Source organism: Mustela putorius, unplaced genomic scaffold (genome assembly GCF_011764305.1).
Source record: "Mustela putorius furo isolate JIRA1106 unplaced genomic scaffold, ASM1176430v1.1 tig00003942_pilon_pilon_pilon, whole genome shotgun sequence".
Classification (NCBI taxonomy): Eukaryota; Metazoa; Chordata; class Mammalia; order Carnivora; family Mustelidae; genus Mustela; species Mustela putorius.
The window spans coordinates 3,204,781-3,220,337 of record NW_025422087.1 but is presented as its reverse complement, the minus strand read 5'-3'; the positions used below and the strand labels follow the sequence as shown (position 1 = coordinate 3,220,337).

General features: G+C 42.9%; 1 protein-coding gene across 2 annotated transcripts in view; it reads left to right on the top strand.

Annotated features, from left to right (window-relative positions):
• Window positions 1-15,557, top strand: part of FLT3 (fms related receptor tyrosine kinase 3) — a 75,710-nt gene that overhangs the window by 37,739 nt on the left and 22,414 nt on the right. For both annotated transcript variants that reach the window (XM_045069605.1, XM_045069604.1), the window contains exons 6-15: window positions 238-365; window positions 695-834; window positions 928-1,081; window positions 2,076-2,244; window positions 10,959-11,062; window positions 12,009-12,117; window positions 12,391-12,569; window positions 13,344-13,450; window positions 13,537-13,669; window positions 13,759-13,863. In XM_045069605.1, the coding sequence (XP_044925540.1) occupies window positions 238-365; window positions 695-834; window positions 928-1,081; window positions 2,076-2,244; window positions 10,959-11,062; window positions 12,009-12,117; window positions 12,391-12,569; window positions 13,344-13,450; window positions 13,537-13,669; window positions 13,759-13,863 (1,328 nt within the window). The remainder of the gene's footprint in view (window positions 1-237; window positions 366-694; window positions 835-927; window positions 1,082-2,075; window positions 2,245-10,958; window positions 11,063-12,008; window positions 12,118-12,390; window positions 12,570-13,343; window positions 13,451-13,536; window positions 13,670-13,758; window positions 13,864-15,557) is intronic.

Here is a 15,557-nt window from a genome sequence, read left to right as displayed (position 1 = left end):
GGAGAAGCAGGCTCCCTACTGAGCAGAGAGCCCTATGTGGGACTCGATCCCAGGATCCTGGGATCATGACCCGAGCCGAAGACAGAATCTTTAACCCACTGAGCCACCCTGGTGCCCCGATGCATTTCATTCTCTTAAACAGGCTCTAGAACCTTTCACTTTGTTTTTCTCCCTCACTTTCATTTGTAACTTTAAAAAAACATGTTTGGTCAGACAGCTCTTTTTTTCTACTTGCAGCTGTAAAGGGGAGAGTGCAGCTGTTGTTACAAAGGAGGAAAGCGTGCTTTATGAGCTGTTTGGAACAGACATAAGGTGCTGTGCAAGAAACGAGCTGGGCAGGGAGTGTACCAAGCTATTCACAATAGGTAGGAACCATGAGACGGGGCTCTTCTCTTTTCAGTGACTGTTCCTTAGGAAAAACCCGACACTGAACAGTGATTGCTTAGGTCATCATTCACTTTTAGAGCTGCCATAGTTCTCTATGCCACTTAGAATATTTTGGATTATGCATCTACCAATTTCTTTACGAGGGTAGACAGTTTCTAAAGGATTCTTCTATCCAAGCAGTGGGTACCATTTGAGATGATGGTAAATATCTTTGGTCACTGGAACGCTCGGGATGTATTCTATAATGGGGGGGTGGGGGTGGAAAAATCACCTTGTTTTCTCACTCGGGATGTTTTCGTCCTTCCAGATCTAAATCAAACGCCTCAGACCACACCGCCACAGTTATTTCTTAAAGTAGGGGAACCCTTATGGATAAGGTGCAAAGCTGTTCACGTAAACCATGGATTCGGACTCAGCTGGGAGCTAGAAAATAAAGCGCTGGGGGAGGTAAGATGACAAGTTTGCATTCTGAAACTGCAGATGGCTACAAAGTACGGGTTGAAGTCATTAAATTCAAACTCTTGTTTTATTAAAATCCAGGGCAGCTCCTTTGAGATGAGTACCTATTCCACAAACAGAACTATGATACGGATTCTGTTTGCTTTTGTATCATCAGTGGGAAGAAATGACACCGGCTATTACACTTGTTCCTCTTCAGAACATCCCAGTAAATCCGCTCTGGTTACCATCCTAGGTAATGCGGGCTGCTCTTTCTCGGTCTTTCTCCATCCTTTCAGTTGCTTTAGTGTGGAATGTGAGGTACGGACTGCAAATTCTGTCGGGACACAGTAGCATCAAAAAGCTGAGCATGAAACTGAAATAGAATCGGTTTGTAATTAGAAGCTACCTGCCCCTTTCCTTTTCCACTTAAACCGTGCTCACTTGAATGCCACTGTCTTTGTACTGTCATTGTAATGTGACCATCTGTTTGTGGATGTTTGTCTACCAACAGACTAAATTCCAGAAGGACGGAAATAATCCCTTCTATACCCCTGTGGTCCCAGAACTTGGCAGAGAGCCTGACGCAAAATTGGCACCTGATAAATACTTGTTCTGAAAACTGCAGGTGACAGGCAGGGACAGAGAGAAGGGACAAGCGCTTAGATGCACGGAAACTGGGTGGGCTGTGCAGGATTTGAAAATAACCACGCTTCAATAATCTTAGATCAGGTGGCAGCCTCAGACATGCTAGAAAATGAAGTGATTCTCTTATGAAACTAACAAGTAAGTCCTCCGTAAAGAAATCTAGTGAATACTGCTGGCCAGATTCTTTCATTTGAGCCTGAGATGATTTTCTGTGGGACGCGTCACTCACCGAGAGAGAAGTCTTCACTCAGCAGAGGGCTTCCAAATTCTGTCAGTTGCCCCGAAATGGACAGGCTTGCCAGGCTAGGGGAGCTCTTGGATCTCTTGAAATTGTCCATAAAATATGGAGGTTGATTTGGGGAGGGATTCAATTACTGACATCCAATTCTTAGAGGAATCTTGACTGTAGAAGGTGACAAACCCAGGTTTATAACTAGGGAGAGGACTCTTGAATTTCTTGTCAACTGTCAGTTCTGACCTGCGGCATGGCCACATTGGAGTTTTCTTATGTGAAACTGATGAATAAAAATGTATTTTATCTTTTCAATGTATGTCCATATGAATCCCATCTAATGTATAAACATACTTTTTTTTTTTAACAGAAAAGGGATTTATAAATGGTTCCAAATCGAGTGAAGACTATGAGATTGACCAGTATGAAGAGTTTTGTTTTTCTGTCAGGTTTAAAGCATATCCGCAGATCAGATGTACATGGACCTTCTCTCGAAAATCATTTCCTTGTGAGCAGCGTGGGCTTGATGACGGGTCCAGGTGAGCCGACAGACTGTTCAGGGGCTCTCTGGGCATAGCACAGCCCTACTTCTCGCCCCCAGAAGAGCGGTTCTGTATTACAAGTTTTTATATTACTGAGTTGACATGGAAGATGAGAAGAGAAAAAGCAAAGATGAGGCCATTGTGATAGTCTTAGAATCAGTTCAAATCTAGAACCCCCTGGACAAAAAAAAAAAAAAAACAACAGAAAGAATCCTACTAGTCTGAATATGGTTCTGCGGCATTTTCTGAGTCACTCGATTGTTACTTCCTATTTGAGAGTACTGTGTTTTATTATGCCGAATCTCCCTCCGCACGTATGCAGATGATTGAGGAAGTAAAACCCATTAAAAACAGCAAAACATTACTTACAAGTGTATTGATTTAACTTTTCAAAAATATCAATGCAGAAATAGCCTAAGAATAAATGCTGAAGGAAAATTCCATTTTCCTGGGGATCTGTACAGCTGTATTCAAGATTGTCTTACAGGAAACAGAAAACAACTCTTTTTTTCTGGTATTTCCTAGAGTTAGACCCCTCTTATCTCATAAATGTAGTCCTGTGTACCATGATTTCATGCGGGGCTCTGAGTGCCTGAAAGACACTTGTCATCCCTCAAACATGTCAGTGGTCTAGAATAAAGCATTTCTTGACGTGTGGTCTGTAAACCACTTCTGTAGGAATCATCTGGGCAAATGTTAAAAATATGGATTCCTAGCTCCCATTCTAGCCATGCTCAACAACTGGGGAAAAATGCCCAGATTCTACATGTTGTCCTTCCCTCTGGTGAGTCCTGTCAAGGGTCTAGATCTGTGTTCTGCCTACAGTAGCTAACCAGCCACAATGGCTGTTGAGTACTTGAAATGGGCTAGTCCCGACTGAGATGTGCCATAACTGTAAAATACACACTAGATTTTGAAGACTTAGTTTGGAAAATAAAAAGACTGTAAAATATCTCAATTTTTAAGCTGATTATAAGTTAAATTATAGTGTTTTAGATATATCCAGTTAAATAAAAACAATGTTTAGTTTTTACTTATTTTTTCTTTTTCTTTATTTGACATTTTATTTTATTTTTATTTATCATTTTATATATATATATATTTTTTTACTTTTAAAAGACTTTTTAATTTTTTTATTTGACAGAGAGACAGCGAGAGAGGGAGCACAAGCAGGGGGGAGAGGGAGAGGGAGATGCAGACTTCCCTCAGAGCAGGGAGCCCGATGCAGGGCTCAATCCCAGGAGCATAGGATCATGACCTGAGGGAGACGCATAATGACTAAGCCACCCAGGTGCCCCATTATTTTCTTTTTCATAGCTAACTGGAAAATTTTAAATTACCTGTATGGCTTGCATTCTGTTTCTATCGGATAACATTGGTCCAGGTGAAGAGAAAAAGTTGTTTTTTTTTAACCTGGGTTCACCTCTGTTTCACAATTACTGTGCTATTCTTCATAACCCAAAATAGTTTATAAGTGATCTTTGTTTGCATTTTTAGAAAGACTGTAATGCAGAGTTTGCATGGAACTCTCTGTCCTCTCTTGCCCTAACCTCTTAATGTCCAAAGCATTCATTTTGCAGTTAATCAAGAACACAGTCTTTGACCTGTGAGCTGACTGATACCCATTTTCTGAATCAGAGTTTCTCAAAAGCAAACTATTGACATCCTGGGCTGGATAATTCTTTGTTCTGGTAACTGTCCTTTGCATTGTTTGATCTTTACCAGGATCTCCGGCCTCCACCCAGTGGATGTCAGTAGAAACCCTACCCCCAGCTGTGACAACCAAAAACATCTCTGGACATTGCCAGATGTCCTTGCTTTGGAGAAATTGCCTGGGGTTGAGAACCACTGCCACAGAGGGATCACCCCATTATCATAAGCTGCTTATTCTGAATTATCAAACCTTTGAATGTAGGCAGCCGGGGAGTCAGCCCCTGTCTTTCTGTTGAATTGACCACCACAGGCCTCTGTTCGGATGACTATCAGTGATATCAACATTCCCTCCCTTCTTTGTATTGTGACCCGTGTCAGAGAAGCTCTTAGTGCTATGGGATTCTCTCCTGAACCTGATTCAAAGAGCTAGAGAATCAATTCTCTTTAGTTCAATAAATATTCTTTAAATATCTTCTCGATGGGCTTGATGCTATGAGGGTCTACAAGAATGAATAAGGTAATGTCTCTTTCTCTCTCTCCAACCCCCAGAATTAGACTGGCACATTCATGGTCAAGGGGCATCTTGGATACGATTCATTGCTCCTTTGCTGCTGACTTCTGACACAAGCTTTTGAGTTTTTACAGAATCACTGATTAGAGGACCATGTCTCTCTCTCATACAATACCTCATTGAGGCAACTTGTATTTAATGAATGAATTAATTAATTCATCATCATCCCTGGAAGTGGTGATGCAGTGCCTGGGCTAGAAGGAGTCAGTGGCATCCTCTGTGCCCTGCGAGGACCACACACCAGACACTCACATAATACCCAACACCCAAGAGTTTGTTTTATCTGAAAAGTTCTAGAAGAGCTGCAGTGTTTGTTGGTGATACTGACACTGGGTGACACACAGGGTTTGTCAGTGATAATGGTGTGCCTGATATCCTGTATCACCCTATACGCCATGTAACACACAACACAAGGGGAAGACAGATCATCCTTCTTCTTGAAGAAGATGCTCAAAATACTGAACAAAAAGTGAATAACGAGAAATCTAAACATAGCTTCAAGTGAGGACCCTGAATGTCTTTTGCTCTCCACACCAGGCTCTGAGTTGAGAGAACAGGTGGCTAGCTGAATATTGGATATCATTTTTTTTATTTAAAAAGTTTCCAATTTACTAATAAGCTAAAAGAATCATACAGTGAGCTTTCTTTCCCTTACCACTTACATTCAAAGTTCAACCAAAACTGAAATTTGTTATTCAAAGTTCAACCAAACTGAAATTTGTTGGTGAAGGACCGTATCTTAATCATGTTGCAACAGGTGACTTTATAAGCAGAGTGACATGAGCTTTTGTAGCGATAACTGGAAGGCCCTCTGTAGGAACCCGCCTCATGAAAAAAGACTATGGTGTAGTCGTCGTGCGTGTGCCGGAAGTCTGTCAGCTTCCCCACCTTCACAGCTTCATTTCTCCTACTTACTTCCTCAAACATCATACCCCAAGTGTGAGGGCTTGTCTTTCTGTGTTTACATTTTATTCCACTGGAATTCTCTAGCAGTCCTGATATCTTCATCTTGAGAAAAGGTCCTAGGATAGTTATCGGTTGCTTTGCATAATTTCCTGTCCCTCTAGACTTCCTTATAAATGCTGAATCTACCTCAGCCTTTCCCAGTTTTGTGGTTCAAACAAATAAGCAAACCTTAAGATGTTAGAATTATTTAGTGATTCCTTCTGAAAGACTCTCCTTAGCTTGCCTGATCCCTGTGTTTTCCTTTTCCCTGGAGTATTTCATTTTCCACCTCCAGTAGCCTGGAGTTCTGCACACACCGAGCATTAGGTGAGCGCTTAGGGGAGACATCAGGGGGCGTGGGCATGTGACTTCTGAGCCATAAGATGTTGTCCTTCTCAAGCACAGAGACTAATAGAAAAGCAGGCTCTCAAGTCAATAAAAGATATGTAATTGCAGAAGTGTATTGAGCGTCTTTGGGAAGACTTTTTTTTTTTTTTTTCTGGAAAGAGATGGGCCTTGAAGGTATCTTGAAAGGAGGGAGAAGTCGTGTGGGTTCAGTAAAGCACCGAGAGCCCCCAGCAAACCCTGTCCCTCTTTGCCGCTGCTGTTTGGGGCACCTGTCCTTTCCTCCCCAAGACCCCGCTCACTGAGAGCGAAAGAAACTTCTTTAAACTCTGACCACATACCAGACAATGTGCACATCTTTTATGTGAATTATCTCGCTTAATGCCCATAATATCATTTTTTGAAAGATGGAAACAGGCTGTTACTTGCCCACGTGGAACAAAGTTAGTACCCTTCCTTTACTCCTGTTTTCTGAAACTGCCTTTTAAAAAAATAGAAATAACATCAATAACTCTACCTCCAGAGATTATATTTCAGATTTTTTCTATGTAACCACCATGATAGAAACATATAAATACAGGTTTTATACAACTATGGCACTAATTTTGCCATTTGTAACCTGATTTTTTATTTAAAATATATTGTGAGCATCTCTCTATGATACTAAATATATTACATCTTATCTTATTTACATTAGCATCTTTTTTTTAAAAAGATTTTATTTATTTATTTGACAGAAATCACAAGTAGAAATCACAAGAGAGGCAGGGAGAGAAAGCAGGCTCCCTGCAGAGCAGAGAGCCCAATGCGGGGCTCCATCCCAGGACCCCGAGATCATGACCTGAGCCGAAGGCAGAGGCTTTAACCCACTGAGCCACCCCAGGCGCCCCTACATTAGCATCTTAATGGCTGTATTCTGCTTTTTGGACCATTTTATTTTAACTGAATCTTGTTGATGGACATTTACTTTAGGTTTTTTTTTTCTTTGCAGCTTTCTTTTGTTTTAATGTTATTTTCTCACAGTATACACTACAGTAAAGTTTCTAAATTTCTTTTTTACTCAAAATGATTACTGGAGTTAATAAGCCTCATAGTAATGATAAACACATACGTTGTGTTCAATATGTGAGCTGGGCCCCATTATAGATACGTCACACAAAACTACTTAAAAATGTAACAGTGTTCTCCTCCCACAACCATACAAGGTCAGTACTACCACTGTCTTCATTTCAAGGATGAGGAGGTACAGAGAGGTTAAGTGACTTGCCCAAGGTCACACCACTGGGCAATGGCAGAGTTGGGATTCTGGCAAAAACGGTTGACTTCAGAGCCTATGTTTTGGGTTTTTGTTTGTTTTTTTTTTTAAGATTTTATTTATTTGACAGAGGGAGAGAGATCACAAGTAGGCAGAGCAGCAGGCAGAGAGAGAGAGGAGGAAGCAGGCTCCCTGCCGAGCAGAGAGCCCGATGCGGGACTCCATCCCAGGACCCTGAGATCATGACCTGGGCCGAAGAGCAGAGGCTTAGCCCACTGAGCCACCCAGGTGCCCCCAGAGCCTATGTTTTTAACCACATCACTATACTGGCTCTGGACGCCAACTCATTTCAAAAGTGTAGAAGTCCCAAACCCAGGATGTAAGAAAACAAAAATGCAAGCGATGCAATCATTTTCTTCCGTTATTTAAAAATAAAGTGTGCCTCCTAATGAGATGGGCCATGCTTTGCTATTCAGTCCATAATGGTTCTGTTGCCCCAGGCTTGCTGACTCCCCCAAGGTAAAAACGAGGATGGTATTATATGAAATCATCATCACCTTCCTCCCACCTCCTGACTCTATCTCCCTCGGGACAGAAGTTAGAACAGATCAGATCCAGCTTCAGCCTGGCCGTGTCCCCCTTCTGCAGAGGTAGAATCGTGGGTTTCTTGATCAGATAGCACTCGGTGCCGGGGGAAGCCTCCCCCACTCCCATCAGCTTTTTGTTCTCCTCTTTCAGAAGCTCTCAGCTTCCCCAGTGGATACTGTATTATTCTCCGCATGCTGATTTGACTTTAATAATCCCTTGCTCTTTGCAGAAAGCGTTCTTCACTTATAGAACAAGTACTCCCTGAGCCGCTGGGAAGACCCAGCCCTTCCTCATCCCGTCTCCTCTAGGCACCACACAGAAAGTAAAGAGGACCTTCATTTTGCTTGTGCAGAGAAGAAAACTCGTGGTTTTCATGGTTGTATGTCACCAAGATACTCTTTCACTGTAAACTCCAATGTCCTGATCTCCCATCTCATGTCAGCTGGCCATTTCTAGAAAAACCCTAAGGGGAAAGAGGAAGCTTTGTATCTCCAGATCACCTGGTTGGTTATTCCCCTTGGAATTCCCAGAGGAGGTTCAGTGACCCAGTTGTTGCTTTTGCTAGGGTTAACTGTCAGTGAAGTGTGGAACTGGGGCCCAAGCAGTTGAAAATGATCTGGATATGTGGTTTTGTGATCAGGCTACGTAGGTGACCCATTTCCTACCCAGAAGAGTGAGAACATTTCAGATGCTCTCTCGTCTATCCCATGGCAAATCATTCTCCATTAAGACAGCACAAAAGACTTAGGAAGGAAAAAGTTCACAAAACAGGGGCATCTGGGTGGCTCAATGGGTTAAAGCCTCTGCCTTCAGCTCAGGTCATGATCCCAGGGTCCTGGGATTGAGCCCCACGTTGGGCTCTCTGCTCCACAGGGAACCTGCTTTCTCCCCTCTCTCTGCCTGCCTCTCTGCCTACTTGTGATTTCCCTTTCTGTGTCAAATAAATAAAATATTTTAAAAAAAAGTTCACAAAACATTTTGCTTTGGTCCACATGATAATCACTTATTGCACCGGTAGTTTCTTCAGTCCAGCTGATTGGTGCTCTTGGTGTCCAGTGAGAATTAACATTTTCTCTTTTAGAAGCATGCATCTTTCCCTTCTTGGGCCACTTATACTCTGCCTTCCTAAAGTCTGGGAGTCACAAGTGGCTATATTTACTTTTCTCCCTAATGTTATACTGGTGTGTTCCCCCATCTTTCCATCACTTCCACGTCACCAGCCATTTCCTTGTTGTCCACAAGTAGGTCGGGTAAGAAATTCCTCTACTTCAGCCTTCTTGTTGTTAACAGGGCAAACAAACAAAAACCAAACAGGGCAAACAAAAAACTCATTAAATGCTCACTCTGATAGGCCAGAGAAATGAATTCCCTTATCGCTATACAGAGTCAGAATTATCCTTTAGCTTTGGAGTTGAGGGCACAGAACACTGGTGTCAAATACACATGGGCTTCAAAGCTGCTCTATCAGTCAGGTGCCAGGTGTGGCTGCTGAGTCTTGAGAATCAGCTGGGATTCCGCTCTCTCCCTCTTCTGTACCTAGCACAGCACCTGCTTAGTTGTATTTGTTTTTCCTGGTGCCTCTTGGGTTTGCTCTTTCCAATCCTTTCCCATTTTCCCTGCCTTCGATAGCACTCGTTTTTGCGTGCTCTGAATTCTCAAATCTGAACTTTTACTTCTGCTCTCATTGGACTTCCCACTCTACTGGAATCACTGGTCTACCTTCACTACCAATGTGAAAATGCTGTGAGAACAGAAACTTACCTCTTGTACCTCACTGTTGTATCCCCGATTCCTCCAATAAGTAGATTCTACCATTGGTAATACAATGAATGAATGAATAATTCATTAATTCCTATGTTACTGCAACTGCCTCCAGATCTCTCTCCTGCCATCAATCTAAACTACAGTACTGTTCATGGTGTTCCGTTCCTGCTCAAGAATCCACAGCATCTTCCTGATTTCCCCATGAGGTTTAAATAATGAGGCTTGTTTTTCATGGACCCCTGATCACTTGGTCCCACAATACCCATTCAGTCTTTTCTCCCACATCTCGACTTGTGCTTCCCTGCTCCTCTCCCAGTGGCCACACCAGTGCCTGTCTCATGGCATTGGGAATGCCACTGCCTCCCCCCTTGGATGCTTTGCTTTTGCCCTCTCCTTAAACTCAACCCATCCACAAAGAGCTAGCTCGGGTCCCGCTTCTGTGCATACCTCTGAACGTTTCTCATCTATATTGGCATCCTCCACCTTCTTTAATCCTCTATTGGCTTTTAGTTTAATTCTTACCTCTGGAGGTTTTATCCACCCACCTGGATGATGATATTTTTGAGGACAGAAGCCATATTTTATAGTCTGCATTCTCCATAGCTCCTAGTTTAAGTCTGGTTTCCACACCCTGTGTTCTCCTGTTTACACATCTACCCTGGCAATATGGCAATATGTTTCTCATATATATATATATATTTTTTGTTGTTGTTTTGTTTTGTTTTGTTTTGTTTACTGTTGGTAGGTTATATAGAGGTAGCCTAATTATATATCTTCTGAACAAGCCTTACATTCTCTCATTCTGTTTTAAGGGAAATTTTTTTCAATTTCTTCAATGCATAAAGGCATATTCAAAAGCTCTTTGATCCCCTATCTCCCCTATAGTATATAATATCCGGCTACAACATTCAGCATCCTAGATTCCTAGCAGGCATGGTGGCTAATCTCCAATACTAAGTTGTCCGTGTCCAAATGTACTGAGTGGTTAATGAACACTCCAAGTAAATACTGGAGCCTGAAAACACCTACAGGTTTCTGTACAAACTCAGTGGATTTGAGACCTTGTCATTGTTAATTGCTCTTGAAGTCAAGGATTGATTATAGGTCCTACCTCGGACCAATGTCAGAGAGCCATCCTTTTAGGAAGCAGGGGGTTATGGGCTCCTCTCCCTATAGAGGTTTTTCCAAATGTCTGGGAAGTCAGACTAGTCCAGAAGGTATAGAACAGTAGGGGCAGGAACATTTTTATCTCTCTTAGGAACCCCAGTCTAGAGGAGGGCTTCTCAGCCTTAAACGTGCATATGAATCATGTGGAGATCATCTTAAAAGGCAGACTCTGAGTCGGTAGGTTTGGGGTGGGACCTGAAATTCTGTATTTCAGACAAGCTCCTAGATAATACCAATGCTGATGTTACCTGCTGTGGACCACACCACACTTAGATTAGCAAGGGCCTAGCACACAGACTCCTCCTTGTCCACTGGACTTTAAGGGGTCAGAGTCTCAAGGAAAACTCCTAAGCATAATGACGTTCATTTCAGCATCTCCTATAAAGATCTGGCTAAGTGGATCTTTAATTCTTTTTCAAACAGCATATCTAAGTTTTGCAACCATAAACACCAGCCGGGAGAATATATATTCCATGCAGAAAATGATGATGCTGAATTCACAAAAATGTTCACGCTGAACATAAGAAGTAAGTTAAATTATCAAGAAATCTCATTTTCTTTTCATAACTCCTTCATTATATATCAACTATGACCAGAAAGAGCTAAGTAATGGCTTAGAAGGGATACTATGTTATTTTTATATGCTGAAATATGTTGAAATTTTACTTCAAATCTACTGGCTTTATTTATTTTTTAAAAGATTTTATTTATTTATTTGACAGAGAGAGAGAAAGGGAACACAAGCAGGGGGAGTGGGAAAGGGAGAAGCAGGCTTCCCACTGAGCAGAGAGCCCGAGGTGGGGCTCAATCCCAGGACCCTGAGATCATGACCTGAGTTGAAGGCAGAGGCTTAACCCCTTAAGCCACCCAGACGTCCCTATGGCTTTGTTGTTTATATATAGATCTATATATCCATATATAGATAGATAAATACCGTTTATCTCTTTCTGTGTTCATCCCTTGAAGCTAAGATAATGCTTCCATGTCCTGTCTGAACATGCTTTGGTGAAGTGCCTCATTGGCTTTGGTATCTTGAAAGGTCATGTTAAGGAACAGCTAAAAGTCATGATATCTTCCATTGGTTTGTCTTAGTAATTTCTGTTTCTTTGGAAGAAGGCAATATAAAAAGCTGAGAGTACATTTCCTTGGACTTTGGTAAGGGTTTCTCTGAAGCTCAGAATCATTTTGATTCTTCAAGGTTATAGAGTAGCGTGCCTTGACTCTCTACAGGAGGGGCCTGGCTGTGGAAAAGGGGTATTTTGCAGATGGGTGGTAGGGCTGCCTGGATAGAAAATTCCATACAAGGGGCAAAAAGGGAATAACCAGAGGACTTGAGTCATCCTGCATATGAGACACCCTTGCTGAGGCACAAACAGCTTGGAATAGATGGGCAGCCTCGATAAAGTGAACGCTGAAGCCATTTCTGGAAAGTCCCATACCACAGGAGCTTAATTTAGGTGTTATTCTCTACAGGGAAACCTCAGGTGCTAGCCAAGACATCAGCAAGTCAGGCTTCGTGTTCTTCTGATGGCTACCCATTACCATCTTGGACTTGGAAGAAGTGTTCAGATAAGTCTCCCAAGTAAGCAGGACATTGGTGTCTCTTGTGTTGGAAGAACATAGAACTCTTACTCTCTCTGACATATCGACTCTCTCTCATGAATACCTTTAAGAAGAAATGGTGAAGTATTTAAAATGTTTACCTTCTGAGTCAACCATAATTTTCAAAGGGCACAGAGCATTTCTGATAACTTAGAACAGCGAAATCCCTTTCCAAGCTCCCGAGACCAACCCTAACTTCTAATCTGACCACAGCCTCACCTGCCTGATTTCTCTGTCGGCCATTTCTTTTCAGCTGCACAGAGGAGATCACAGAAGGAATCTGGAATAAAAAGGCTAACAGAAAAGTGTTTGGACAGTGGCTATCAAGCAGCACCCTTAACATGAGTGAGGCCGTGAAGGGATTCCTGGTGAAGTGCTGTGCCTACAATTCTCTTGGCACATCCTGTGAAACAATCCTCCTAAACTCGCCAGGTATACAGTAGTCACCACCATAATACACCACCTCCAGGAATTCCCCACTAGAAGGCTGTCCCTGTCATTGGCTTTTATTTGGGGAATTTCACCAGAACACCTAGGTTCGGTGTGTGACAAGAAGGGTTTTTGAGTCAGGCAAGAATCCCCACTGAACCTCTGCCATTTTGTAATTCAGGGACAGAATGGTTTCTGCTTACGTGAGTGTGACTCACACATTACAGTGATGGAGGCAGAACCATAAACCCCGAGAACAGGAAGTATCTACTGAAAGATCCAACTTGAGAGAAACTGATTTAGTAATTTGGGGTCCCTTCCATTTTCCCTCTTGGTTCATCTCCCTCTGTTCCTTTAGCCTGCTTTTTTATACTTTTGTTTTTTTTAGAACCCTCCAAACTTAAACAAGTCTGAAACATGCCCACCTACACGACCAACTTCCCATATTCATAGGATACCTTTATTGGGAGAGCACAGACTTCTTTCATTTTTTTAATCTGACTTATATATCCCATGGGTTTAATTCGATGTCATCTGTATAACCCTAGTAAGTGATTTGTAAAAACGGGGTCAAAGTCAGTCACAATTTTCTAGGAAGGGAACTTGGCCTTTAGATGAACATTGCCTGATTTTCTGGGGGGGAGAGGAGTATTTGTCAAGTGCTTACGAGGACTGCAAATGATGGTTCCTCAAACAGGAGGTGAGAGATGATAATGAGATTCTAGTCCAACCACCAGGTACACAGGTTCATTGCTCGGTGACACTCTTGCCTTGCAGGGCCCTTCCCTTTCATCCAAGACAACATCTCCTTCTATGCAACAGTCGGGCTGTGTCTTCCCTTTATCGCTATTCTGACCATGCTGATTTGTCACAAGTACAAAAAGGTAAAAGCAAACGTAAAAATTCCTCCCTGTTTCCCATTTCTGAGGGACTGCCCATTGCTCATGGACCCATTATTTCATCTCTGAAGCAATTCAGGTATGAAAGCCAGCTGCAAATGGTGCAGGTGACCGGCTCTTTGGATAATGAGTACTTCTACGTTGATTTCAGAGAATATGAATATGATATCAAATGGGAGTTTCCAAGAGAAAATTTAGAATTCGGTAAGAACCGATCGGTCCGAGTGTTTCTGTAGCATTTCCTTTCTGTTGGAAAATCTCTAACATGCCCTCACTGACCATTTGTCTTACAGGGAAGGTATTGGGATCAGGTGCTTTCGGAAAAGTGATGAATGCAACAGCTTATGGAATTAGTAAAACAGGAGTCTCAATCCAGGTGGCAGTCAAAATGCTGAAAGGTACAGTAAAGTGGGATGCCTGGGTGACTCAGTCGGTTAAGGGTCTGCTTTGGCTCGGGTTGTGATTCCAGGGTCCTGGGATTGAGACCTGTGTGGGGCTCCCTGCTCAGCGGGGAGCCTGATTCTCCCTCTCCTCCCTGCTTGTGCTCTCTGTCACCATCCCTGTCTCTCTCTCTCTCAAATAAATAAATAAAATCTTAAAAAAAAAAAGTACAAGTGGAATGATGTCCACACCATGCACAAAAATGGGAGGCATGGTTTCCCACCGCCTCATCTACTCTTTTCCATCATTTTTATGGCTATGGCTGCCATTCTTCAAGGCTTAAAGGGGACTGAGTTGGGATTCGAGTCAACCAAGTTGTGAATATAAAACACAAGTCGCAAACGCAAAACTCCGCCTCTTCTTCCTCTTCTGTTTTTTTTTTTAGTGTTTTCGGCTTCAGTATTAGGGGGTACTTTTACTACAGGCAGATGTTGTTTCTCACATTTTGACACACACTCTGGGTAGAAGAACAAGTTGAAGCCCTCTGTATTCTCACTTCCCACTCGTGGCTTCATGCCCTCCCACCTGGCCTCCACCACCATCCCTCCCCTTAGCATTGTTCCCCCAGCCAGAGCCCCAGTCAGCTTCTGCTGAGGTGATCAGCAATTTCCAACAAACTAAGTCTAATGAACATCTTTCAGTCTTCATGCTGCTTGAATTTTCAGCATAAATTGGCACAACTGACTGCTCTCTCCTTTAAATGCTTTCTTCGATTGGTTTCCATGTCACCATATTCTTCTGGTTTCCTCCTCCCTCTCCCCCTACTTCACCATCCTTTGCTGGCTCCTCCTCTTCTACCCAGTTTTCTGGGTGGGGCTCCAGAAGGCTTTCTCCTGGGCCTCCTTAGGGAAGGATGCTCTCCACAGGCTAGGTCAAAGACAACCTGACTTCATCCCACATTCTCACAATCATGCCTCCCTTCTGAGCCCGAGGTTTTGTCCAAGTGCTTGGGTGTCTCAAAGGTGTCTATAATTCAGACTGAACTCCTCCAGCCCTGGCCCTCCACCAACGCTCCTGGTCTGTGACTGGTTATAAGTACTAGTGACTAGCCACATCTCCCACAGTCAGGCAAACCAGAAACCATTTTCATTCTAGCACCCTATAAAGCCATCCCTTCAGGTTCCCTGCTTGGTGTTCCTTGAACCCATCTTCTCCAATCACTTTCCTACTTCATGTTGCCAGGTGCTTTTAATTACTCCTGAACTAGTCTACACAGCCCTGCAGATCTGGCTGCCCACCTCCCCACCTCGCCCTCAGCACAGGAGCACACTGGCCTTCTTTCAGTTCCTCCAGAGCTCCATGCTCCCTCCCTTCCCAGGGCTTTTGTACAGGCGGATCCCTCTGCTCACCCTTCCCCTTTCACGTAGTCCTCTCCCACTCCTCTTCTAGATCTCAGCAGAAATATCACTTCCTCAGGGAAGCCTTCTCTCACACCGCAGAAGAGATCAAGTTCCATGCCCTATGCTCTGTTAGCTTTCTGCAGACTTCTTTTCCATGCAATTTATTATTTGCTTAATTATCCCATTAATGTCTCATCTGCCATATTAGTCTGTAAGTCTCATGAGGGCAAGGGTTGGATCTGTTTATTGTGTTTTCTGTATTTTGATCTTTGCCCAATCTATTACTTCAGTATGAAATATTCCCCCTCCCT